Below are 25,658 nucleotides of genomic sequence, written 5' to 3'. Positions count from 1 at the left end.
TTGTCATAATTATGATTATATAATATATATTATTTATTCATTCATACATGAATTCATTAGTCAACATCTTTGCTGTGGTGTAAAATCTATATATCAGATGTGTTTTGCAACAGTTGGTAATTCTCATCCTCAGTCCCTTGATTGGTTGCTTAATCCAAGTTTGACTGTAGTAATATCAAGTATTTGATGACTTGATTACTTATGACTACTTTGGAATAAAACACTGTCCTTCCATCTAACTCTTGATGGCAGTTTTAAGATCTTGCCCTTTTCTCGGTCAGTCGATGGCTACTGTTCTCACAGTTTTGCTCTGTTGGCCTCCAGGAAGGGTTTCAGATACTTGTGGTAAGACTCATGGACCTGAAGAAAACATGTACAAAAATCAAATCCATGTAGATACATGTATTGGTACAGTAATACCATGTAGTACCTCTTTCAATTGGCAAAACATCAACAGCACAGTTCAACTGAATTTTACAACTTGTATTTGTAGCCCACATATTCCAACAAGTCATTTCATTATCAGGGACAAAGTAGAAGATTTGTAGAGTCTTGTTTCTCTAGGAGTAGTCTTGAGACATGAGACAGGAAGAAAGTTAACTTAAGGTAGCTTCAAATCTTAAAGGTGATTCTTGTATTACAGTCATAATAGTAGCGTCATTAGCATACACAGGAGAACTTACTTTTCAAACTTAATGCACCATTTAGATCCCTTATGTTCAAAGGTCTACAGCACTCTAGATAATTTGCTTGGCAAGGAACCTTAAAGTTAACAGTTGTTTGGACTCACATCCGTTTTGTTGAGAGGAGAGGCCTTGGCCCACTCCAACAGATGTTCGTAGACGTTCCCATCGTAGCGCCCCAGTACGGAGTTCAGGATCCCGTCCGGGAAGTCGAAGGCGTCGACAAGAGCCACGGCGTCAGGACGGAGCTTGGCCATGAGAGCGTTAATGTGACGTCTGGCTTGGCGGATGTCTGTGCCAGTCAAGTAGTCATCCTAAGGTGTGAAAATGGGTCTTGTTCATTACCAAACAGTATATCAGTATATGCTTTGCTCTCTAAGTTCAGTTACTAAGTTAGTTAAAATCCTTCTACCTTTTGGTGTACAGGGGCAGTGTCAATCTCCATTCATCATCAATCTCCATTGCTATAGCCTTTGATATTGATGACCAATTAAGATGGTGTTAAAATTACACCTGTTCAATGGTGGTGAAGATATGTATTAATTTTAAAAAAGAAAGTGTTTTACCTCTAGGAAGTCACCAGAGTTGTCCACGACACCGTGAAGAGCGTACAGCTGACACAGCCTGGTCAGGACAGCTTGCGCTGCGCTGTCCAGGGCTGGGTCAGTCAGCCGCCCTGCAAAGTTCTTCACCACAAAGTACTGACTGTGGGCCTGAGGAGTGTTACAAGACAATGATTAATGTATAATTAGTCATTACCAATGATTCAGATGAAATCTGTTGCAGTCAAATCCTTTGTCCCTGCTTATAAATGAGCAGCACTTAATATCATAATACTAATCTGGATCAAAGTTGTTCTGTAATTAAAAATTGGAGTTACCCAAATTCTTAACATATCAAGTCATTGTCAATTTACCAATGCAGATGAACTTTCAAGTTTAACTTATCCTTATCTTAGATTAGCAAGCAGGTCATAGCACAAATAGGTTAACTGTTGGTTATCTGCTTATCTGCCATTTTCTTCTCTGAAAAATCCAATGCCAGTCTGTAGATTTCTAAATGTTACCAAACGGTATGCCTAAACACTTCACCCGAACTCACCCAAGTCTAATATGTAGTATGAATGTGACGCCCTGGATACATTGTCTATGCAATTATGAAATAAAACATGCAGGAAGTCTTATCAAGTATTTAACTGTTCATGTTTCATGTTACTCGTGTTCTCTAACCTTGGCTGCCTTGACAAGATCCACAGATGCGGCATTCCAGGCATCTGGTTGGTCCTTCCCAGCCTGCCTTTCATTTCTGAGCTGCAAGGCGGCCTCATGAACTAGCCTGAAAAGAACATACAGTACTTGTCAGCACTCTTCAACTGAAAAGTTAAACTGAAATATGTTTATGTAGAAAGGACATGAGTGATACAATTTTGAGAATTGCTTAACAATGCTTAGTTGCTTACATTTTTTCCTATCACACTCATTGTATAGGAGCCTATGTTGTTAACTTTCATTGTTGAATCCGTAATTTTAAGTTGACAAAAATACAGATGGGGTGAGATTTTTGTCCGTCCCAACAAGGAGGTTGACCTCCTTGGTCCCAACAAGCAAATGTTTGTCCCAGGACAGAGGTATGGGTCTTGGAGACATCCCTGGTCTGAACTGTCTTCAACCGCTGACAGAAGTGGTGTGTAAACCATGTGATAGTCTACCTGTTTGTGATAAACATTAAAATAGAGTCATGACTTTTCCTAGGGATGTCCCTGTAGCTCAACTCGTAGCTGCTTACAGTTGAGCTCCTGGTTCCGATTAGTTGATAACTGGGAGACCCAGGTTCAAATCGGGTTTGCAAGGTGAACAACAGCTTGACATTCCCTACCTGGCTGCCCTGTGCTGGTAGGCCTCAATCAGGACCCCAAGGTCAAGAATGTTCCTGGTTCTACCGGCTGCAGGAATCGGCTGTACACCGGACAGGTAGGCCACAGAACCAGCCAGCTTCTCACCCTGCAGGGACTGGTTATAACTCTTCATCAGGTACCTGGGGGGAGGAAATGCAATCATCAGTTCACCTTCTTCAGTTAGTTCTGTTGACAAGTGAATACAAACAACACATGCAGAGATATACACAGAAACAGAAACACACACACGAAAGTCACACACCCACATACATGATACACACACACAGACACACAGACACACACACACACACACACACACACACACACACACACACAGATAACCTTGACCAACCTTGCAGTCTGCAGCATGAGTACTGTGTTCTCCCCCTCGTATGTTGCGGCGGGCGTGTGCTCCATGTAGATGCTGGGGATCCCGCTGGCGTGCGAGTAGCCGTGGCCGCCACACGCCATGCGACACTCCTCAATCCCAGCATTCATGACCCAGGACGACAGGGACTTCAGGCCAGAGGACAGCGCGTGGAGCTGGAAATAATTTTTAAATCTCATTTTTATTTGAATTTATCAAAATGTGAAAGGGGGGCAAAACAGGTGTATAAAAACCTTTGCCAGTTGCCTTCCCACACAATATCAACAGTTACTGTAGGTGCATTTATGTTCGCGGTAGTTTTATGTTTGCGTTTTTTTGCAGTGATCTCAGACCACCACTTAAAACCACTGCAAAAATGCTTGTTTGGTCTTCTGCCCGACTATCCTGATTGTTTCAAATGCAAACTTAAAACCACCGTGAACACTCCACTTTCTCTCTACCACAAAAACAGTAGCTGGGACTGTTAGTGTAGAGAATAAACAATAGCTGCATATGCACAATACTTTTACTCATTACAGATAGTGACAAAAGCAACACATGTACACATGAAATAATGTTATTCACAATGAAGTATTATTCAGACCAGGCATGAAAGAAAACTATTTTGAAGCACTGAAAACTGTTAAAATTGCTATTAAGTTTTTCTCTCACTTAATTTAGCATAGATTTACTTAACAGTCTCCTAAAAATCTCTATTTCCTGAATGAAGGCAGTTTGTACCTCTGGCAGAACGGTGATGTCCCCACGACTGATCTTCTCCATGGACCTGAAGTACACAAAAATCATGGTCCGGGAGGCAAACGTGAAGGCGTAGGCAGCAGCCAGGTAGGGGAACAACTTGTACTGCTGGGTCACATAGTCCAACACCTGGGGCTCTGGTTGGCTGGAAGTTAGGGTTGGAAAGTATAAAAAGGAAAACTTGGACAATGGTACAACTGTAAATGGTAGGATACATGACACCTGCATGACAAGCAAAAAGTGACCGATGATTTAGAATATAAACATTTCAAGTTTAATATTTTGATGAAAAAGTATATGATGGAAAACAATGTTTTTTAAAGTAAGCCTTTCTGTGACACTGGTAGACTAAAAAGGAAAACGAAGATCGTTGTGAAATAAGGTAAATGCAGAAAATCATTAACAGAAGCAGAAGTAGAATGAATAAGAGAATAGCATTGTATAAATAACAATGATAATGAAATTACGTACATGCAAGAAAAAAACACAGAAATAGGTGATACGGTAGGGTTCTACTAACCCCGGTTTCATCTCCGACTGTCTACGAACACAGCTGTAACGGATCGCTATGGTGACCGCCTTGGACAGAGACTCCGACGCCTCGCCGACGATCATGGACCTGACCCTCACCATGGTGCCGTACGCCAGTTTGGAGCTGGGCGGTTTCACGTAGGTACCGTCCGGTTCAACCTGGGAGTACAGTAGATAAAAATGATACATATTTAGTTTAGCTCACTGAAGAGCTATTCTTTACTGGTCATGACAGAGAAGACAGATTTTACAGGTTTCTTATGCTGGCAAGATTCCCCTACCTCTTTTCGACAAGTACCCCACGGTTTAACGGCATAAATGGTATCTGAACAAAGAACAAGAAGAAACCTACCCTTGAGTACTTCATCAGCATGTTGTCTCGCGGGATCCTGACGTTGTCGAAGCGTAGGAACCCGTTGTCGTTTCCCTGATATCCAAACTTGGGGCCAATGTCACCAACTGTCACCCCTAGCGTTCAACAACAGATCATGTGGAATCAGTTAGCCTTCACTGTTTTCTTTCAGACTTTGTAAATCACTGCATATCTTTTGCACAGTTTTTAGGCCTCTCAGAGTCTTACTTTTAGTGGTATGGCCACTATCAACCTGTCAGCCAATCAGAGACAAAAAAAAGGTTGTCTGATTGGTTTGTGCCGAACAAGGCAAGCTCATTGACATTCATAACCAAGACGAATAGCACATATTGCCACATAATGTTCACCAGTGACTGTCCTGACTGTACATTTAAACTTGTTTATCTGTCAGATCTGTACAGGTAAAGGGCAACCACAGCATTACCAAATACCGTGAGTGACAATACATACGACGAAACTATGACACTCTTGTAAAAACTATCAAAACCCATCAGGCATATCACATAGGCTTGTGGTCCTCCAGATGGCAGATCAGAACCTGAGGAAGTTTAATCAATAGCTGCTAACCAGCTAAGTTTATCAACCTACCAGGCAGAGGCTTGTGGTTCTACAGACGGCGGATCTGCTCCTGAGGAAGCTTGATTAATAACTAACCAGCTAAAACCGATCAACTTCATTAACTTACCAGGCACAGGTTTGTGGTCCTGTATACGGCAGATCACAACCAGAGGAAGTTAAATTAATTACTAACCAGCTAACCTATCAACTTCATTTAACTCACCAGGCAGAGGCTTGGGGTCCTGTATTTGGAAGATCAGAACCCGAGGAAGCTTAATTGATAACTAACCAGCTAACCTATCAACTTCATTAACTCACCAGGCAGAGGCTTGTGGTCCTGCAGACTGCGGATCTGCACCATGAAGGGATGGGGGCCGTAAGACTTGCCGTGGATGTACAGCTGAGCCATCAGGACACAGTAGTTGGACGTCTTCCCCACTGGAGAAGGACAGAACATAAAGATTACAAGGTTTAGGGTGGAGGCAGTCTAAAGGAGACATAAGCAAGACAAGTTGAACAGATTATCAGCCGGGCCATCAGGATACAGTACTTAGATGTCTTCCCCACTGTCAGCTTAAAAGATTAAACTTAAAGCTACATCCCTAAATCTGATTTCCAATAAAGACCCTAAATTCTCTTTGCTTTAACCCAGCAAGGGAGAAGGTTAAGGTAAGGGAAAATGTGCTATAAACTTATCAAACACCATGAAAACCAGTCCTTTTCTCTCCTACCTCAAATCAAGTCCCCGCAACAAAAGATTTACAGTTAATATCATGATAATGCTTCCTCATGGACTCATTAGAAAGGTGGAGTGAGATAAAAATAAAAGGCCCCATCCCAGAGGCTTTGCCAAAAACTCACAGCATCCCGGCCACCACTTGGTCCCTGTGAGGGTCGGTGTGTTGAGGATGAACTCCTGGGTCTGAGGGTCATAGGTCGAGGTTGTCTCCAGGCCTCTGAGGAAAGTTCCTGATGCAAGCAGGAATGAAAATTATGATTTGTTTATTTATTTCTTTATCTATTTTTTTCTGTTTTCTTTATACAGGGTAGGCGGGTTCAAGCTTTACAGGCAGGCCCTGTACAGAATGGCAAACCGAATATTAAAGTCATCAATAAGGAAATAAGAGAAATAATGAACAAAAACACAACCCAAAATTGAAAACATCTGTATCTGTATCTGTATGGCCGGAATATAACCGCCCCTCAGTAGGAATGCGGCACAGCAGCTGGTTATATTACACTGAATGACCTGTCACACCTATCCTTTGCACATCTGACTGCAAGCGGTCTTTAAAGGTATCTAGTGAGGATACTCCTACAGCATTTTAAAGATATCTCACCGTGCCCCATCTCCGTCTGTGCGTATGTTCCGATGATAGCGTACTCCTCCGCCATCTTCAGCCATTTTGCTTTCTGTTCATCTGTCCCCTGCCCTCGCAGCGTGGGGAGGAACATGCTGGTGTGGAGTCCGAACGGTCCCGACATGCTTTGGAACACGCCATTGCTGCAAGGGGGCAGGAAAGGAAATGAATACTTACGTTATACAACATTAGATAATGTCCGCTCTCATAATTCGAACGGCATGCTTTCATGATTTTGAACACTCCACTGCAGAAAAGGGGATAGGAACGATATATAAAGCAAAGTTATAAAACGCTAAATAACATCAGCTGTCATAAATCGAACGGTCCTGACATGCTTTGGAACACGCCATTGCTGCAAGGGGGCCGGAAAGGAAGTGAATACTGTAAATCTTGAAATGGGCTTTTATTTTTGTGCCATGGTCTCGACCACGAAACCAAAACACCGCAAAATAATATTGTGTTTCAGTGCTTAAGTATTGTTACAACCACAAACATAAAAAACACTGCAAAAAATTCTCCTTTTCATGCATTACATTGGATTTTATAGGATGCATTAAGCCACTACACTGACCAATAAGAGAAGAGACCCGCCCTAGCTTTCAATTCAAAGGCCAAATTCTACCTGTTTTGAACTCAAAAGGCACACCCTTAAATTCCATGGTTACCTGTGGCTAGTTTCTGTAATTCTTGTTTCTTTCACTGTAACTTTATGTTCACTGTTTTCACGGTCACCTCTGTACCGTGAAATTATCATCACGGTGAAAAAACTGTTGTTATCATTTATGATTCGTTCATGATCACTTGCTGATTTAAGTGAAAATGTCCATTTTCCTTACACCATGAAATTTTGGTACCATGAAGATAAAGTGAATCACAGTAAGTGCTGAGTTGCCTTGGCTACATGTCAATCAAAGCAATTGAATTAAACCAGTGGAATAGAATGAACAACATAAAGACTTACTAGCTGTAGCTGTGCAAATCAAATTGGTCAACAATCCCAAGTTCCTTCTGCTTCTGAACTACCAGGATGCTCTTCTTCAGCTGGGTCTCATACTGCTGTTCTCTGGACATAAAGTTCAAGTCTTCATGTTGGTAGTCAGGGTCATTCAGGGCAAGCGACTCTGGAAAACATAGTTGTAAAGTAGAGTTAGAAATGGGGGCATTGAAAATTGTTTACAGGGAAGCAGGCAAAGAAAATGCTTTCTAGTACTCTGTACCAGCTTTCCATAGAGGGTCTGCATTAGCCTGGAGTCCAGCCTTCTTAGCTTTAGTCCGCTACCCAAGCTCTGCTCCGTGCCAAGAACTTGGCGAGGACAGAGCTTGGGTAGCGGACTAAAGCTAAGAAGGCTGGAATCGAAGCTAGGTCTGCATGCCTTTTTTTGTGAGACGTAGCATGCTACATGTATATTATTTCACCTGGCCAGACGCTCTGATAAAAAAACATGCCTTGTCAGTAAATAATTGGTTAAGAGTAATTTGTCACTTTAATTGTACATAATTAATATCATCAAGAATTGCCAGGTCCCTCCATGCAGACCAAGGGGGTACTTTATCTAATTGTGCCTTTTTCCTACTGATAACTGAACTTCTATATTGAGATACATGTAGAATAAAAGAATTGAGATAATTTAAAACATTATCTCATGTTCAATCACGCCCACTACTATCAAGGAGGTTAAAATAAGACTTTAAAATAAGACTTTTTTAATCAAAATACCGGATACTACTACTTTAACCTCCTTGCTACTATATAGCACCTACTGGGGTCAACGACCTATAGCACATTGACCTGCCATTCAAGTTGCGTAAGGCCTTACACACTACCAAGGAGGTTTTATCTTGGCTATTCTTGTATCAATTAAGACAAGAAATTGAAAACTTCGACCGAGGCCTATGTTTAATTTTCCATGCCATTTTACTTGTTGATTCCCTCAATATAAAAGAAACACCCGTCTGACAAAGTTTACAACTTTTTGCCAACCCTGACGTTACAACAAGGCTTTTTCATAGACAGCTTACGATACAAATGGTACAACAACTCTCACCGAGTTCTCTCTTGCTTGTTACTCTGTCTGGACCGCCGTACAAGAGGTTGGTGATCTTCTCAGGGTCGAAACTGGCGCCTTCTCTCTCCTTCTTCAGGTCTGGATTCATTTTAGCAGCCATCTTTCAGGGCCGTCAGGGCACTCGTGCTAAAAGGTCACTGTACTGTAGCGCCCTCTTGCGGAATTAACACGAACTGTTCATGTTTTGTCTGCTCAACTCAAATCTACATATGTATCACTGTAACGTTACATTGAACAGTCCACTTGAAGTTGAACTGCACTACCACTAATGATAAAAGTACTATACTATTTCTCAAGTGCTGAGTGCTAAGCAGAGAAAGCAGTCCGTACCTATAACGTTAACGTTATATATACTGTACTAGACATAAATGACAAACACTACTTAGATTATGTGGATTCATCTACAATGATTCAACAAATAAAGGAATACCAAACCAGAAACTTGGAGGAAGGTTTATTTTTAACCACTGAGCCTTTAGTACATCTTTTCAACAACCATTATTGCCTAAAACCCCCATGTTGCCCACTGACATAACCAAAACAAGGGTATTACAAGAATCTGAACATGTTTTACTATTTAATCTACACATAAATAAATAAAGTGTAACAGAGACTGAAGAATGTATAAGCACAAGAAAATCATCAGCAGTATATCAATATCCAAGCAGATGTCGGGTGGCAGATCATAACATTTCCTGACTGCTAATCATCTCTGATAGCTGGGCTTTTCTGTCAGCGAAGCCAGGCAGTCAGAAAACTTTACGATCTTCCACCCAACATCTGCTTGGTGATTAGCAATGTGTAAGTTTCCACTCATTCCACTAGGTAAAATTTGACTCACTCTCCTCTGCTCATTTGCAAACACAGTAAGACTTAAAAACTGGTACAGTACATGCTTATTTTTCCTTTCCCAAAAATAAATCTGCTCTTTGAAATTCGATGGTTTACTGTAACTGACTGCACTTTGGTGGGCTTTCGTGTGAACAACGGCCAGGGGGAAACATTCACACATATCTTTCAGTACTTTCATTACATTCTTCCCTGTTTAGAAACTACTTAAAATAGTGATGTCGATATTAATCTAAGAAGAATAACAAAACATGAAGAACACATTGCATATAATCATATGCTAGTAGCTAGGTCACTGCAGAGCTTATGTGCTATGGCTTGAAATGATAAGATAGGAAGTGCCTCGAAATCTACAAACCCTCGCAATGATGTTCCATGAAAATGATACTATGCTTTGCAACCATGATTTGCATACAATTTGCATTTACTGATGGTAATTTGCATATCATCCCAAAATGTCTCTAAATATCAATCAGTTCACTCAATCTGAAGTACTTATCAATCTCTTTGACATTTATTAAATGAATATCAACTTGACATCGTGAAAAAGCTTGCTCATTTTTTAAATTGGATCCGCTTCCATACTTTACAGGGACCCCAAGAAACACTGCTGTAAAATCTTAACTTTTAAAGACATGTGCAAGACTATCAGTAATCAGTATAGAACTTGAATTATTTTAAGCCAGTTTGTCAACACATGCTAACAGATGTATTTTTCTTACATTGTAGTTCTTGATCATCTTAGTGAATGACTGTTTGTAACCTAAATGGCTAACTCCCCCTAAAGTGTCTTGAATAGTATGGCCCATTGCACAGAAAAATATAGACTTTATTTGTGGAAGGTTCCATGTCGGTGAGCTGAAGGGGTGAAAGCCCAGAGGTACTGCATGATGGCCTGGAGGAGAACAACAAAAAGATCAGCTCATTCAAGTTGCCTAACAAAAAATTCACTTCTGATGTGTTGAATGAAATATTCTGTTTGACCCATCTAAGTCACGTGAACATCTGAGTGATACCATTCAAGTCACATGAACATTTGAGACCACCTAAGTCACATGAACATCTGTGTGAGACCAACTATGTCACATGAACATCTGTGTGAGACAAAATCAAATGAACATCTGTGTGAGACAAAGTCACGTGAGACCAACTATGTCACATGAACCCATGTAATTAAGCTGAACATTTGTGTGATACCATACCTGTTCTATGCTACTACGTCCTTGATCTCCTCTGGCATGGGTGCCTTTGGATGTTTGCTCTCAAAGTGCTGTTTGTAGGTTTTGGGATCTGGCATCTGGGTCTGTGAGGGAGAGGAAACCAAGTTTACAATTCAATCTTAAGTGAAGAGGGCATTCAGAGATGGCAGACTTCACCTTCTTACCCACACTGCTTTCAGACAAAAAGAGCATCACTGAGGACATATGGCAATGCTGCATTGTGTAATGTAGAATAGTAGGGACAGACATAGACACAAGGACAGACAAGCCAATCATATCTGTGCCATGGATACCACAATTTCGTAAGAAAATATTGTGAGTGACTCAGTGAGTAAGTAATCAAAGAAGTGGATGAATGAATGAATGGGGGGGGGGGGGGGTGAATGAGTGAGTGTGTTTTTTCCATGGCTTCACTGGCTACCTATAAGATTGTGTTTGGTACATGTATTTTGAAGTGTAAAGTTGGAACAAATTTCCTTGTTGAGAAGAGGTACTGTAAATGCATTGAAGTTCGTGTGGTTTTAATTTCGCGGTAGTCAGAAAATGGAGTGTTTGCGTTGGTTTTAGGTTCTTGTTTGAGATAATAGTAGACAATGGGGTAGGAGGGCAAAAGAATTTGCGGTGTTTTTAAGTTCGTGGAACTGCGAACATAAAACCGCCGCAAACATTTTTGCATTTACAGTAATATGGAGAGGGCTCGTACTTTGCACACCCCACACTGGTAGATGAGGGCCTTTCCAGCATGTTTCTTCTGATCGTGACTTTGCGACTTCTTCATCTTTGCTTGTTTCTCAGCGTTCTTCTTTTGAGACTGGGCCTTCTGATGGCCACGCGCCATGACTGCAGGGTGGACTGGACTGGACTAGACTGGACTGGGGAAAATAATGGATATGGTGAGTTATTGGGTAAAACCTAGCAACAGCAACAAATAGAAAAGTGAACTGGATAACAACAAGGTTCTTTATTCACAGCCAGGATCTATAAACAATCAACAGCCGACGTTTCGTTGACGGCCTGTCAACTTCCTCGGGGCAATTCTGACTAGTTCTTTTCCACACTGCACTGCAGTCTCAAACGTTAAGTATTGTCATATATACCAGGGGTTCATCTTAATCAGGAAAGAGGGGCGCTGCACCCTCTTGTTTCAGCCCAGCACCCCCTTGTCAAATTCAGATTTTAGCTAAATATACAGCATACAGCCTTCCCGCAGCGATCGATTCTTCCATAAGTACATAGAATACGCTCCCTTGCCTGTGTATGCCCCCTCTTGTTTAATTTTTCTAGATAAACCCCTGTATACTGTCCTAAACATAAAGTATTGTCTTATACACAAGAAGAATTGTTGGTCATACATAATTATGTACAGAAATAAATGTTGTCCAGCATCAACAAATACATAGATCCTGCTTGTGAGTAAGGAACCTTGTTTAGTTGTTATCCAGTGATTTTCCAGCCTGATGAAATTATTCTGGAATATAACTTATTCACAAAAATGTTAAAAAGTTAATTGCATAATTATGCCCAACCAGGGCTAAATGCAAAACAGTTTTGTTATAGATACCTAGAGAATAATAACACAATTCGATCACCACATGCATTTGAAGACAGTTCAACTACGATATTGTACAAAGTTTGCGTTAGAACAAGCAGATAGATATACAAGAAAAGTAAGAAATTCAGATTTGGTATCAAGTCTACAACCACCTTCAATAATCAATCAATTATGATAACTATTATAATGAAAAAAGAGTGATTATGAGCTGACGTTATTGAAAAAAGCTGTACTGTGAATCAGATCACAGCTGAAAGTCTGTCAGCCATAATCAAAAATGTTCAACACGGACGATTTGGGATAAAGTATTGGACTGTCAGCAAGATATACAGGAAATTATTGCTGAAACTACAATACATGTAATGCTTCTCATTCTACATACCACCACGATAACTTCATAAAATCTCCAATGTTCTATGTAGACAGTCGAAATGATATCAATTTGTTTCTTTGAAGATTTTTTCGATTGTCTGAGTAGATGGATGATAGTATGTAGAAATATAGAAATTTATTTGCGTTTGGTGACGCAAATCGTATTTCCCACCATATTGAAAATTTGTGTAAACGTAGGCTAGCTGTTAGTGTTACGCGATTTTAGAAGAGTTAGAAGGCTTTAGGCTTGTATATAAATATATATTGCCACAATGAACATTACATTTTGTTTCTATGTTGGTCTGAACTTGATTGTGGAACAGCAGATTTAATCAATTAACCATGAATAATTTACAACCACTTATCAACTCGAGACGACCAAAAATGCCCAACGATTTTCATCTTTGTTCGACGTTTTTGTGTCTAAAAATGACGTAAATGAGACTCGTCTTGATCCAAAAATGACTTTCCTGGTTTCCACATTTATGTAGGAGTAGATCTAGATCATTTTGTCTCAGAATAGTCGAGAAAAACGACACAATTGGAGCAAAAAATGACCAAAAACTGACTCACCAACTGGGGACCAACACGCTTCGGCCGGAAGTAACTTACGGGTCAGAGGTTACACTATCCCATCATGCACCACTTCAGGCAGCCCCTGAAAGTTCAAAGTTCAACTTTCGTGTAGCGAGCCTTAGTACTAAAGTGGGCAATGTTTTACCTTCTTGGTTTTACCTCCTTAAGGTTTGACACTCCTAGCGTTTACCCGATAACTCACCATGTCCACTTTGTGTTCCCAATTCTAAATCCTGTCCATCTTTTCTCTGGCCACGGCGACTCTGGTCGGCCTTCCAACGGCCGTCGGGCGGGCGATAATCTCCAAGCAGATCTATAGGTTGCATAAAGACCGTATCAAACTGGCAGAGGAAGTACGTTTGCATTACGAGCTCCTTCTTCCAGTTGGATACGGTCTTTGCAATCCATTGGGTCTGGTTGGAGACTAGCTAGGAGATATTATGGCGCTTCCTGTGATTTGAGTGGACTTGCAACTGCAGTAATATTTTGAACCGCTAGAAGAAATGATGGCTCACGACATCTTGCGCACAAATACTGTCACAGTAGTAGTTGCTTTGGCCACTAGAAGAGAATATGGCGCTTCAATTGAAGGGAGCACTACTGCAGTATTTATGCATATAACGTTATAGTTTGTTTCCATACAGTTGAATATTAATAACTGGGATTCTTCAACTTCGAACAGAAATAAACGTAGGGAAATGAATAGGGTTGTAAACAGTGTTATTCTTAAAGGTTCAAACCATCATATTGTATTGTCTCTGTCTCTTTCTTGTCAAGTTAGTTGTTGTCAATGGCAAGTTAGTTAATTAAATGTGAAGAGCTGAGGTGTAACGACCTCATTATAATACCTTTGCCAACTGGTGTTAACCTTTTGAGTGACATATTATAAATGTTTCTCATTTGTTATGCACATAAGGACCTCATTTGCATAAATTATATTAGTTGATCATCTTCTCTCCCAAACAGAAGTTGTTCAAAGTATGAGTATTCTGATGACTCTTCTCTTAGCAAAGAAGGCTATTGCAGGATTTCCTCATAGATTACATAAATGAGACCCTCATTTGCATGATTTATGTTTAGTGATGGCCACATTTACTTGATTCTCAAATCCTGCAAGAATGAAATCTCCATCATTTACCACTATGATATAATAGCATTGTCATAAAATATGCAAATTGTAAAGTCATTTGCATCAGTGATATACTAGTATATTCATTTGATATTCCTGTCTTTCTCAGTGACATGTCAAATTGTGTTTGAGAGTCTTATAATGGGATGCAGTGGATTTATAAATTTTCCTCATTGATTATACAAATTAGCTACTGATTTGCATAATTAGGATATGGTCACAACATCCTCCAGCTTGATTTTGGGAATTTCCGTTTAATCTAGGACTACCTCCCACATTTTAGCAATCTTAAATCCAAATGGCGTAATATCACATCTGGTACTAAGGTAAAGATGAAGTTGAAAATATGTAGCAGCCGTTGATAACTCCCTGGGGATTAGCCCAGTTCTGCAGAACTCTGGGAAATGGAGTCAGAATTCTGGGAATTCGAACTGGAGCCAGAAATCTGAAGAATCTTACATTACAGTACTAATACCTTCTAACTTGGTGTTTTCTTACTTCAGCTTGGTGTTTTCTTTCTTCACATCATCATCCTGCATATAAAAAAAATTCTGGCTCCATTTCCTAGAATTCTAACTCCATTTCCCAGTTCCTTGCTAAATTGCAGCTTCATCTAAGTTTAACAATTACACTTTTGAATGTCTATGAATGAAGAAACAACAAAACATGTCTTGAATGAAGAAACAACCATAAGTCACTACACATGTACAAGATGCCAACTTTAGAAGAGTTTAGTGTCAGCACCATCTATACTTTAAAAATCACATATATTTCTTAATTTCTCCTGTACATTAAAAATGTCATATACAAAAAATGCATATTATATATATATATATATTTACTATCATGTTTTACTGAACAACAGCAGTAAAACATCATACACTTTAAAATTCCTTTTTTCACAGTGGGATAATTCTTGAACAAATTTATGCATTAGGATACCAGTTCGACTTAATAAGGTCCAAGTCCAGGTTCGGGTCCATAGATTTAGGTTGAGGTCCGGACCTGAACCTGTACCTGATCCTGTCTACTTGACATGTTTTGTTTTAATTATAACAAACCAATATTAAGCATAGAGAATTAAGACTGACATGCATGACTATAAAAGTTTCTTGGTGAGAAGACTTTCTAGATAAACCAGTATTTGATATTTGCATTTTTCACAGTGAAATAATCCTCATACAAATAAAGTTGAGGAGGTAGCAACCCTATAACCTTCTTGGTAGCAACAAATGGCAAGAACAATTTGAGCAATTGAAATATTTTTCAAAAACACAAACTCTTGATAATCTGTTGGTAGTAAAAATTGAAATGAATTAAGCATTATGATCATGTGCTACAAAGCCATAAGTCCTTGGGTCTGTATCCTCCTCGTTTACAACCAGTTTCTCCCTTTCTTCATCCGTTGGTACGGTCCTCTTCTCTTCTGTTTGGTTCTTAGCCCAGGGTTGGACTGTACCATCTCCCATCAGGAGGTAGGTTATGGTGCCGAAAGCGTTGATTCCTGCTGTTATGTAGAACACTATCTGCCACTGATGCTTGCGAGTTATCCAGGTATTCTGGAGAAAAAATTCTAGTCAGTAAGTTGTAGGTTTACGGACAAATAAAATGTTACAACTGGATAACTGTGAAGCTTACATTTGAATGTTCTGGACAATCCATCCATCCATCCACCATTTTTAAAACTTTACAACCCTGTACATGTGTCAGTGTCAGTGTCAGTTCATAATGGTCCTTACCGCATGTTTTGTGAGTATTCCGACCACGGCAGGACCAGCAAAGCCAGGAATGGTGGCCGCACAGTTAGATATTCCCATCAGTACGCCTGCATATCTGCAGGGGGATGTTCAAATGTTACTTGATCTGCTGTATTTTCCGCTAACTTGTCACTGTAAAAAGTTTTCATTAATTTTTTGATGGCCCACTCAACTCAGGTGAAAGTGAATATGAGCTTCGGTTAGGGTCATCCCTCGGATAGGACGTTAAATGGAGGTCCCGGGTTTGAGGAGAGCCACACCTCAAGTATGTAAAAGTTCCCTCTGCACTTATTGATAAGAGTAGGGTTCCATCCTGGTGTGAGTGTATCAAATCTTACAGCCAGGTATGTAAACCAAACGTGTGTAGTAATGCAACCTGCAAGGCTCCCCTACCTTGGTGCAATATCCAGATGATTGACATTAAAACCAGACATGCACAGACCCCCCATCGCCACCGACAACGTCAGGAACACGATGGCCAGGACTTGTTGACTGCAGTCCACGTATCCCGTGGCAACCATGAAAACTCCGGGCAACACCAAACCTGGAGGGAGACATATAGTATCTGATAAAATACAAAATGTACATGTAAGGTCAGGCAAGATGGTTTTATGGTTAGGTTTGTTGAGAATGTAAAGGTCTTGGGTATTTAAACCCTATCCCGGCAGGCCCCAATCTTGTGCCATTGGGAAAGGCACTTTACACCTCAACTCGTTTAGGGTTGTCTTTTTGGGTGGGACGTAAAGCAATTAACTTAAAGGACATGAGCATGTTAAAGAACCTCACACACTTCTCGAAAACTCCTTCCCGGTGTGAGTGGGTCAAACCTTAACAGTCCGTAAACTGTAATAAGTGTGTTACCGGTTATGTGAAACAATCAAACAAAAAACAAATCAAATTAAAGATGTGACTGAATCTTTAATGAGTCCTTACCGAAACAGTTGAAGACTTTCCTGACTGCTGTGGTGCTGAGAAATTTGTTCTCCCTGAGGAAGTCTGCCAGCTGACCTCCAGATATGATGACCAGCCAGATACACAGGTAAGGCACTGCTGACAGGAACCCTGCCTGGAGAGGGGGAACAGATAGTGCCATGCAACTTTGCTACGGTTTGCATACCGGGTCATCCCTACTCTTCTTGATTAGTGTGTTCGGTTCTTTTATGTGCAGAGGTTTGATGCTTAAGGCTTACGCCTGAAGCTCCCTCATACACGGAGATGCCAGCTTTAAGTCAACATCCGAAATGACGAATGAAATATCAGCTAGAGCTGGGGCTGACCCTAGGATCAAGGTAGTTACTGATCATGTCCCAAACCATACTTTAACCCACTTGTGCAAACAGTGGAATCTCATTCATGTATGTAGGTCAGTAAGGAGAATGCACTCACTCATCACGTACGAAACCATACTTTATAGACCCACCTGTGTGAGATCAAACAGTAGAATCTCCTTCATGTACGTAGGCAGGTCCGTGAGGAGAGTATAGAAGCCCCAGTTGTTACTGAAGTGAGACAGAACGATCGCCCAGACTGGCGCAGAGGTCGCAAAGGTCAACCACGGTATAGATGAATTCTAGAAAACAAAAAAAGGGGATCAATTGACCCAAAGAAGGTCAAATACACGTATCAAAATATTCAGTCATATCAGGAAAGTAATGATCATGAAAGAATTCCCTCAATTTTGAAAAGTGGTATGGAAGATGTGTGACAAGTTGAGCTCTCATGATGATTCGAAATTGCTGTATACTGTATTATGATCATCTGTCAATGAATTCATATCCAATGACATGTTAAACAATTGCTGAGAGTCTAACCTTCCCAGTAGTTCCCTCCCTCCTGAGTTCCCCCTGTATGTATTCCCGTTCGACGTAGGAAATCCGTGGATGTTCCTCGGGGGTATTGTGAACCATCAGCATCCATAGAACAAACCACACACAGCCGAGAGCACCTGGGAGAAGGGGGAGGGGAGGCAAGGTAAAAGGTAAGGTACATGCAAACCATACTAGTCGTGTCGAGTGGGGCTTGACACCCTCTGGATCATGCAATTTGATCCACATGAAACCATTTACAGCCAAGACCACAAGGGAGAAGGCAAAACGTTCACGCTGTTAAGCATTATTTGATGATATGATATGAAATACATAATGACTTATGAATATGGCACACATCAATCCTGCTTTGGATTTAAGATCCAGTCAAACCTGTACCTCTGCATAAGGATTGCTAGGCCACTGTGGCTACTTTTTGGTGGTCCCTGAGCACCAAGAAAGTGACAGCCAGTCAGGTTTAATTGTACATTCCTTTGAAACCAAAATACACAAAGAGCAAATAACTGCAATAACAGGGACTATTCTACATAAAAAATTATGCTTTTAAAGACATGAAGTCTTACCGAATGCGTAGAAGACAGAAGGCCAGCCAAAGTGGTCACACAGCAGTCCTGAGATGGGCAGGGAGAACACTGTGCCGAGGTGGGCACCTGGAACATTTTAAGAAACAGGTGCACGATGAACAGGTGCATTTTTCTTTGATAGTAAGTTGCCAACACTCCATTTTCTCCTTACCACAAAACTTAATCTCAGCAAACTTAAAAGCATTTACAGTTGCTCTCTACACTTCGCAGAAAAAAGCACACAGACCCTCATCAGAAGTGACATAACTAATTAGCAATTACCCACCTGAGTAAGTGATGGTGATGAGTTTACTTCTCTCTATGGGAGGAGCCCAGCCCTTCCACATGGCATGCATGGCAGGGAACGTCACACCCTAGGTGGAGGGAGAGGCATAAAGTAAAGAGTATGATACCACAGCTCAGTAGTCTGACAGACTTTTTGTAAAAACGGCATTAACTCTTTGCTTGTGAACAAAGAGCTTTGTTATCCAATGAGCAATGACAAGTTGCTTTTCACGATCAGCCATTAAAAAACTGTTCCACTTCTAATTCATATTATGTTGATTATCTATAAGGAACCGGACAAACCCACCTCCCCTAGTCCCTGTACGACTCGTACAGCGATGAAGAGATACTTGTCGGCCCTGGCTGCGACCGGTGTGACCAGGGTGAACAAGGCTGTACACAGGATCCCCAGCCCATACACTAACTTCCCTCCATACCGACCTGTGGAACAGAATTACAGCTGCGTATCAGCTTACGTACAGATTAATCTCCAAGTAGATGTTAAGATATCAGGCTTGTGACATACTTGTGAACAGTTAAACTGCATATTGACTTGTTCAGTCACATAACAATTGCTGTCTAAAGAAAATGTGAAGTACATTAGTATTATTTGTGTCCTTTGCAGCTTTTCTCTGAATGTGACCTTTGACCTATCTGTGAGCCAGCCTGATTGTTTGTGCCCTTTGACCTACCCACAGGCTGACCCTCTTGTTTGTGCCCTTTGACCTACCTGCGAGCCAGCCCCCTGGGATCTGTGTGACGATGTAGCCATAGAAGAACGCCCCCAGGATGATACTCTGTTCACCGGAATCCCACCCAAACTCTCCGGGCTGGGGATAGAGACACACAATGGAAACATTAAAGTAATCAGAGATGGCAGACTTCACCCCCTTACCTACTAGTAACATACTGCTCTGCTGCACACAGACAAAACACACACACACACACACACACACACACACACACACACACACACACACACAAAGACACAGATACACACAGACAAGTCTTGTGAAAATGAGAAACTTAGACTAAGCTTTAGTAAGGGACATCCTCTCAGCTGGAGGTCCGGAGCATTTGAGGAGAGCCACACCATGTCAAAGAATCCACTACACTTATAGAATAGATTATCACTAGGTATCTTTTCTGGTGTGAGTAATCGATCAGACCTTAATATAAGTCTGGCCTACAGGTTGACATCTTGTAAAGGTGTTAATCTGACCTACTAGTATTATGTCAATCCTTCTACAAAATGAGGTATTACTCGATAAACAAATGTACCTTATCTTGTCCCGTGGTGTTCACGTTCGGCACGCAGTCCTCAGACCCGTTCAGCGCCGCTTTCTGGGTGTGGTTCACCATGGCAACCATGGCGACACTCAGGTTGACCCGCATGGCGTACGCGGTGAAGAAGCCGAACGAGCCGAGAACGGCCAGGAGGTATCGTGCGGAGGTCCATACCGGAACTGGAAGGAAAAGTAAACAGTACTTACATATATTCAGACAGCTGGGTAGCCTCTTCAACATCTTGAAGTTTGTTTCCAAAGGGGCCAAGTGGTAAACTGAGCTCTCAGTTCTTTTGTGGTCACCACAAAAGGAACAAGACTTAAAGAGCTCAAAGTATGAGACTCCACCAGACAAACTACACTCAGGCCAGCTTGGTGTAACTAAATATTTTTTTAAAGTTTAATAGTCAAATAGGGAGAATATAATAATTTGTCAGGGGAGTTTGGCCACCGTTTGGCTATGCAGTCCAAGGGGAATGCTAATTCTCTATTGTTTGAGAAGATTAGAGGCTTTTTCGTGGGTTAATCACAAACAATATAGAATTTTGTAGGAAAATTTCCACTTGTTCATTGTTTGTGTGATTAATGAACACCACTAATGAACACCAATGTCCATTCTTCAGATATTGTCCTTCCATCCCTGAAAATATGAAGTTAAGACAAGGTACTGAGAACCAAAGGTGACCTTCACATGTATATTGTACATACTAGTAATCTACTGTGCAAATAGACTTTAACACTGGTTACTTGTGTAACGCCGCTTCTGGGTCAAGCAAAAACCGGTTATGCTGTGACGGCACAGAAACAGAACCAGTCACTAATACTGGTGCTTTGATGATCATGCATGTTTAATGTCTAGCTAGGCTCTAACATCAGACACATCAGTTATTCTGTTTTTCTTGTGTCTATCCAAACCTTCAGGCTCCTAACGCCGGCTGCAAACTGTTGGACACAGTCCAACGTTGCACGCCCCCCTCCCCACATCACTTCCGGCCTCTGTCGTCTGCTGCAAAACAACGCTCGCAACTTGCCAAGTTTCTAATAAATGCTCATGGTGTAGTCTGAAACGTATTCAGTTAACATACAAGACCGGAAAAGATGGTTCTTACCTTTCTCTTCAAACTTTTTAGACGGGTGACCCGACGAACCTGTTCCGTCCATTTGTTTTTGTCTCATGTGACGTTCGGTCTTGTGACCCCTGAAGTGGCGGCTGCGTCTCTTACAAGAGTCGGTAGGTGGCGCACTTCACAGGCTAGCAGACGCCGCGGCGGGAATCACCTGTAATGTACGTCAGAAACGAACTGGAATCTACAGTTCAGTAACATAACATAACACAAAGCTAACAAGGCTGGACTCCATGACCAGGCTACTAGTATTCTATTTTGTCCCATTTTCTTTTTGTCGCGAAACCAAACACCTGCAGGCTAGGCACTTATCCCGGGGCGGGGCAAACCTAACTAATCCCATTAAAAAAGGTGTCAGTGCTCCTCCCAGGGAACCATCAAATATCATTAGGAGTTAATCGTTTTACTGCATGGGATTATCACACATCTAGTAAGCCTCACAGCGGCACTAACCCGGCCGCGCTCATCCCCTAATCTCCAAGCAGAGGTTTCAGTCTCCCGGCACGTACACATCTGAGTCCCCAGGACATTCAGTGAGTTTGGACAGAGTCAGAATTTTGAAATAGGCCATTTACATTGTTGCAATCTACATTGCAATCTTGTTGGTACGCGCTTCACTGTGTGTATGGAAATAGCGTGTATTTTATTAATACACCGTCACAGATGAAGCTTCGTACGAACAAGGACAGAAACAGCCTCCCTATGTCTTCTCTAGATTTTCTAGAAATTCAGTACATCATCAGCATGGGATTTCCCCGTAATCATAAATTTGAGATCTTCTTCTTCTTCCGTCGAAGTGGGCTTTGGACAAGGGGCAATGCTTTTTTAGTAGCTGATAACGCAATGCGGCTTTGCTACGACTCGCTTTCTAGAGCTAAGAACACACCGCGTCACCCCTACTCTTCTGGATAAGTGTGTTGGGTTCTTTTACGTGCAGAAGTTTGACGCTTGAGGCCAACACCCAAAGCCCAAAGCGATTGATCTTAAAGGAACGAGAGTTTGTAGCTAGGTATAGCGATAAGACATTGATGCGTTGTCGTTGATGAAGGCTAGACATCCAGGTAATAAGATACGCCCAAAATAGTTACTCAAGCAACTGGATAAAACTTTGAAATTGATGTCTTTACAGCTGAGAACTTGGCGTGTGCTGAGGACGTGTAACTCCGGTCGTCAACTGTCCAAGAGCGGCACTAACTCTCCCGGATCCCGGGTGGAACCTTGATTGCACTTGAAACATACATAGGTGTTATTTCCTCATGAAACTGCTTGACTTTTATGATTGAGGACGAAACTGGTTATATAACAGTTGTCAGAATAAGAATAAGTCTTAAATTTTCAGTTCTTTTCTTTTCATCCTTCAATCCTAGTATACAAAATGGTACTAACTAGAATATATAATAAACTGGCGACAGACCTAACTTAGAAGGAGTAATTCGAATAGTTTAAAAGTTCCGGCTTATACTACTTCTGTTACTTATGTTACTTCTTAAAAAGATTTTGAAGCAACAATAGGATATATGCTACTACTTTACAACAGTTATCTCAACGCTAAGGACGAAAAGTAAAAGTTCATCTTTCTTTGGTTGGCATGATGTTCAATAACATACATAAACTTTATATTTACTATGACGTATTCATTCTAATTATGTATTGCACTTGAAATTATCGTATACTTAAAAAGTGAAGTGTTTGCTCATCGAACGTTTGAAATATGAGATGAATTATGAATTTTCTCCAAACTGCCGTCATAATCATAATCGAGTCAAGGACTGACACCTGTACTGTTCCAATCAGCCTCTCGCCCGGAAATTGGACACCTCTCATCGCTGAAGTATCATAAAAAAATAAGCGGGACTCGTGTAAGGTCCTCAGGCTCTTTGCTGCCGATACTGGAGTGCTAACATGTGCTTCTGTTCTCTAACGTGTAATAAAGTCATTAAGACTTTACTGTAGGGGAAGAAATCTTGTAGGAACTCATCAGTATTTCTGAACGATGGAAGCAAACGTTATGTTCGGATTGCCCCAGGTCCTCTGTCAGCTTGCTGCCGGATGCCGGTACTGGATAGCTAACATACATGTATGCTCCTGTTTTCTAACGTGTAATTGGGTCATTAGAGCTATACTATAGAGGACAAAATCTTAAAGCAATTCATCAACATTTCTCGACAAAGTTGGTAGCAACCGTAACGCAGGGACTTGTCCACAAAAGGCCCTTGGACTCCTTGCTGCCGGTACTGGAGTACCAACATGTGCTCACGTTCTCAAACGTGTAATAAAGTCATAAAGAAATTACACTGTAGGGGACAGATTCTTATAATGTGAAGGTCCCGGCCTTGTGCGGGTAACAGGTTATCTCCAAGCAGATGTTCGACCCAAGTGATTCTTAAGTTTTTGCTGCTATTTAGTTTCTTAATTTAGTTTCAATGTCAAAGACTTCATACATTTATACTTATAGTGATAGAGGCCAGCTTAACCAATCTCCAAGCAGCTAAGAAAGTTTATGTTGCCAGAGAGCATTACAATTTACCGAATGTAACGCTTTCTGGCCAGCCGTTTAGACAACAAAGAACAGCGAATCGCAGCTTAATGTCCCTTCCTTAGAAGTGTATGCAATTCAAAGTGGTATGCAATGTGCTAGGGTCACAGTTTGCGGGAACAAAAAGTATGATACGGCTGAAGCTCGTCGACTGTGTCCCCTTCTGAGAATTGTAACCCGTCAGAGTGGCATGTAAGACAGATGAATGACAACTGTATACCGGGAATAGATCTAAAATAGATTTAGAACTTTCAACCTTCTGGGCCAGAAACAGCATCACTAAGCACTGCGCCACACATGACACGAGATCGATCGATATTGTCAACACTCAAGATTATCTCAAGGAAACATCTTTATGATTGCAGGCATTTCAACTTAAGAGGCTCTCCTTGAGAAGGAACTGGAAACAGGACGTCGTAAAAATCTTCAAGTCATTCATCAAAATTTCTTATGACAGCAGTGGTAGCAACCGTTACTTAAAAATTGCTCACAAATCCTTTATAAGCGCGACTCGCTTGAGACTGAGGCACTTTCTTCCATCGATTGTTGAAGACGTCTTTGGAACACGACAAGCATGAAGATCTTCGTGGCTCTCGCGGCATTGCTGGCAGTGGCTAATGGTGAGTCATGCAATCCTCATACTATTCCCTCCGTGTAAGGAGATTTTGTTTTCGGTGTATCTGGATGTTTTGTTTAATCCCTTGAATACAGTAGGATGATGGGATGAGAGGGGGAAGATGGTGTAACCGGAGACTGGCAGGATGTAAAGGTAGACTTGGAGTTCAAAATGGTTTTGTTGCATTTTGTTGTCTGTTGCGCACTGGGTGGGATAGAAAAGAATCATCTACAAAACTTAGGCACACACTCAGGAATCAGTCAGTGTTGCTATAGCTTCCGTTGTAACCGCCGTCGTGATTTTCGTTGCAACAACTGGGCGCAGTTTTCTGATAGTTACGGGGTATTGATGGCTTACCGTTAGGCATGGACGGCATCGGATCTCGTCTAGCCGTCAAAGTCCCCGGTTTATTTCAGAAAAAGTTGTTAAAAAGAAAAGGTCGTGCTGGTTAAGCTGTTTTACCGGACTGCCAATGGATCTACTAAGCATTTGCCTTTTTCGGGCAGTCTATCTTTCCGGTCGCCCGTTCAGTACTGCCATCCCGTTGAGCGAATCGATTAAAACCAACGCCGTAAGATTCCCGGGCATGAGCTAATAGACCTGGGCGAACAACACTCCAAGTACGGTTGAGATACGGGGAAGCTCCTGATGGTATGTTTTGCACGCTATTGCACTAGTGGCTAGTGTTACCAATGATAACCAATCCCTTGCTGCAGGATGCGGCAACCAGGCTATCCAACCCCGCACGGTGGGCATGACCCGCGTGGTGAACGGCGAGAACGCACTGGCACACAGCTGGCCATGGCAGGTAAAGCACTATCTTCCTGGACCATGTTGAACACGTGAGCAATTAGAAAACAGCGCCAAAAAATTCTGACGCGCCTAGTATATTCAGTCTACTGTATTTCCTGAATACAGTCAATGATGTATATCCAAAATGTCATTGCAATTAAAAGGCACGAAAGGGATATCATAGGAGCTAAGTTACTCAAGAAACTGGATAGCCATATGTAGCACACGCTACCTTTCGTTAGTGACTGTGGATGCTATCTGAAACGCCTTAATGTTTAAAACATCTACCCAGTTGCTTTAGTAACCTGTGCGTTGTGTATCTTCTGACCTAGATGTCTAACCCTTATCGACGCATCTGTTGTCATTCTGTTACCAGGCGTCGCTGCAAACCTCGAGCTCGTGGCACTACTGCGGCGGAGTCCTGATCAGTGACCAGTGGGTGCTGTCGGCTGCTCACTGCTACCAATCCGAGTGAGTCTCTACGAGCCTGTGGCTATTCATCAATCTTTTTTTCAGTTTAAACAATCGCTATCTTGCCTTCGGTGATTCATTTGGTGAAGTCTTTTGGAATACTGTCAAA

General features: G+C 41.4%; 4 protein-coding genes across 6 annotated transcripts; 1 reads left to right on the top strand and 3 right to left on the bottom strand.

The window, feature by feature from the left end:
• Window positions 1-189: 189 nt before the first annotated feature.
• On the bottom strand, window positions 190-8,796 carry LOC136424051 (peroxisomal acyl-coenzyme A oxidase 1-like). Its single transcript, XM_066412463.1, has 14 exons — window positions 8,575-8,796; window positions 7,491-7,650; window positions 6,506-6,669; window positions 6,027-6,134; window positions 5,484-5,603; window positions 4,587-4,702; window positions 4,224-4,393; window positions 3,686-3,848; window positions 2,930-3,120; window positions 2,559-2,717; window positions 1,913-2,018; window positions 1,250-1,396; window positions 791-997; window positions 190-360 (listed from the first exon to the last, which is right to left on the bottom strand). The coding sequence occupies exons 1-14, from the start codon at window positions 8,693-8,695 to the stop codon at window positions 298-300; spliced, it is 1,995 nt and encodes a 664-aa protein (XP_066268560.1). The 5' UTR covers window positions 8,696-8,796; the 3' UTR covers window positions 190-297.
• Window positions 8,797-9,850: 1,054 nt separating this feature from the next.
• Window positions 9,851-13,273, bottom strand: LOC136424050 (zinc finger protein 706-like). Of its 3 annotated transcripts, none has more exons than XM_066412462.1 (4): window positions 13,162-13,273; window positions 11,368-11,526; window positions 10,647-10,747; window positions 9,851-10,339 (listed from the first exon to the last, which is right to left on the bottom strand). In XM_066412462.1, exons 2-3 carry the CDS (start codon window positions 11,500-11,502, stop codon window positions 10,652-10,654), a joined length of 231 nt encoding a protein of 76 aa, XP_066268559.1. In that variant the 5' UTR covers window positions 11,503-11,526; window positions 13,162-13,273; the 3' UTR covers window positions 9,851-10,339; window positions 10,647-10,651. The 3 variants fall into 3 exon arrangements, with proteins under 3 accessions (XP_066268559.1, XP_066268557.1, XP_066268558.1); XM_066412460.1 differs by having other exon boundaries at window positions 11,368-11,536; window positions 13,162-13,267; XM_066412461.1 differs by having other exon boundaries at window positions 11,368-11,531; window positions 13,162-13,236.
• Window positions 13,274-15,566: 2,293 nt separating this feature from the next.
• On the bottom strand, window positions 15,567-21,231 carry LOC136424282 (sialin-like). Its single transcript, XM_066412825.1, has 12 exons — window positions 21,120-21,231; window positions 20,006-20,190; window positions 19,455-19,554; window positions 19,032-19,165; window positions 18,726-18,813; window positions 18,440-18,526; window positions 17,862-17,995; window positions 17,471-17,620; window positions 16,984-17,116; window positions 16,444-16,594; window positions 16,033-16,126; window positions 15,567-15,852 (listed from the first exon to the last, which is right to left on the bottom strand). The coding sequence occupies exons 1-12, from the start codon at window positions 21,184-21,186 to the stop codon at window positions 15,610-15,612; spliced, it is 1,566 nt and encodes a 521-aa protein (XP_066268922.1). The 5' UTR covers window positions 21,187-21,231; the 3' UTR covers window positions 15,567-15,609.
• A 2,923-nt stretch (window positions 21,232-24,154) lies between these two features.
• Window positions 24,155-25,553, top strand: LOC136424686 (chymotrypsinogen 2-like). Its single transcript, XM_066413311.1, has 3 exons — window positions 24,155-24,290; window positions 25,003-25,094; window positions 25,455-25,553. The coding sequence occupies exons 1-3, from the start codon at window positions 24,245-24,247 to the stop codon at window positions 25,551-25,553; spliced, it is 237 nt and encodes a 78-aa protein (XP_066269408.1). The 5' UTR covers window positions 24,155-24,244.
• The last annotated feature ends 105 nt before the right edge of the window (window positions 25,554-25,658 follow it).

The sequence above is a fragment of the Branchiostoma lanceolatum genome, chromosome 18 (assembly GCF_035083965.1).
Source record: "Branchiostoma lanceolatum isolate klBraLanc5 chromosome 18, klBraLanc5.hap2, whole genome shotgun sequence".
Taxonomy (NCBI): Eukaryota; Metazoa; Chordata; class Leptocardii; order Amphioxiformes; family Branchiostomatidae; genus Branchiostoma; species Branchiostoma lanceolatum.
Note: the sequence above shows the minus strand (reverse complement) of the source record. Positions and strands in the feature narration are given on the sequence as shown.

What these genes read in the sequence shown, in the direction of transcription:
- LOC136424051 (XM_066412463.1), bottom strand. Translation starts at nt 8,695, where the DNA reads ATGGCTGCTAAAATGAATCCAGACCTGAAGAAGGAGAGAGAAGGCGCC. An exon ending in AACAAGCAAGAGAGAACTCG is followed by an intron (nt 7,651 to 8,574) that starts GTGAGAGTTGTT and finishes TATGTTTTCCAG; the next exon opens with AGTCGCTTGCCCTGAATGAC. An exon ending in GATTTGCACAGCTACAGCTA is followed by an intron (nt 6,670 to 7,490) that starts GTAAGTCTTTAT and finishes GCCCCCTTGCAG; the next exon opens with CAATGGCGTGTTCCAAAGCA.
- LOC136424050 (XM_066412462.1), bottom strand. Translation starts at nt 11,502, where the DNA reads ATGGCGCGTGGCCATCAGAAGGCCCAGTCTCAAAAGAAGAACGCTGAG. An exon ending in ACCAGTGTGGGGTGTGCAAA is followed by an intron (nt 10,748 to 11,367) that starts GTACGAGCCCTC and finishes TCTCCCTCACAG; the next exon opens with ACCCAGATGCCAGATCCCAA.
- LOC136424282 (XM_066412825.1), bottom strand. Translation starts at nt 21,186, where the DNA reads ATGAGACAAAAACAAATGGACGGAACAGGTTCGTCGGGTCACCCGTCT. An exon ending in TAAAAAGTTTGAAGAGAAAG is followed by an intron (nt 20,191 to 21,119) that starts GTAAGAACCATC and finishes TTTTCCTTCCAG; the next exon opens with TTCCGGTATGGACCTCCGCA. An exon ending in GAATACTCACAAAACATGCG is followed by an intron (nt 15,853 to 16,032) that starts GTAAGGACCATT and finishes TTTTTTCTCCAG; the next exon opens with AATACCTGGATAACTCGCAA.
- LOC136424686 (XM_066413311.1), top strand. Translation starts at nt 24,245, where the DNA reads ATGAAGATCTTCGTGGCTCTCGCGGCATTGCTGGCAGTGGCTAATG. An exon ending in ATTGCTGGCAGTGGCTAATG is followed by an intron (nt 24,291 to 25,002) that starts GTGAGTCATGCA and finishes CCCTTGCTGCAG; the next exon opens with GATGCGGCAACCAGGCTATC. An exon ending in CACACAGCTGGCCATGGCAG is followed by an intron (nt 25,095 to 25,454) that starts GTAAAGCACTAT and finishes TTCTGTTACCAG; the next exon opens with GCGTCGCTGCAAACCTCGAG.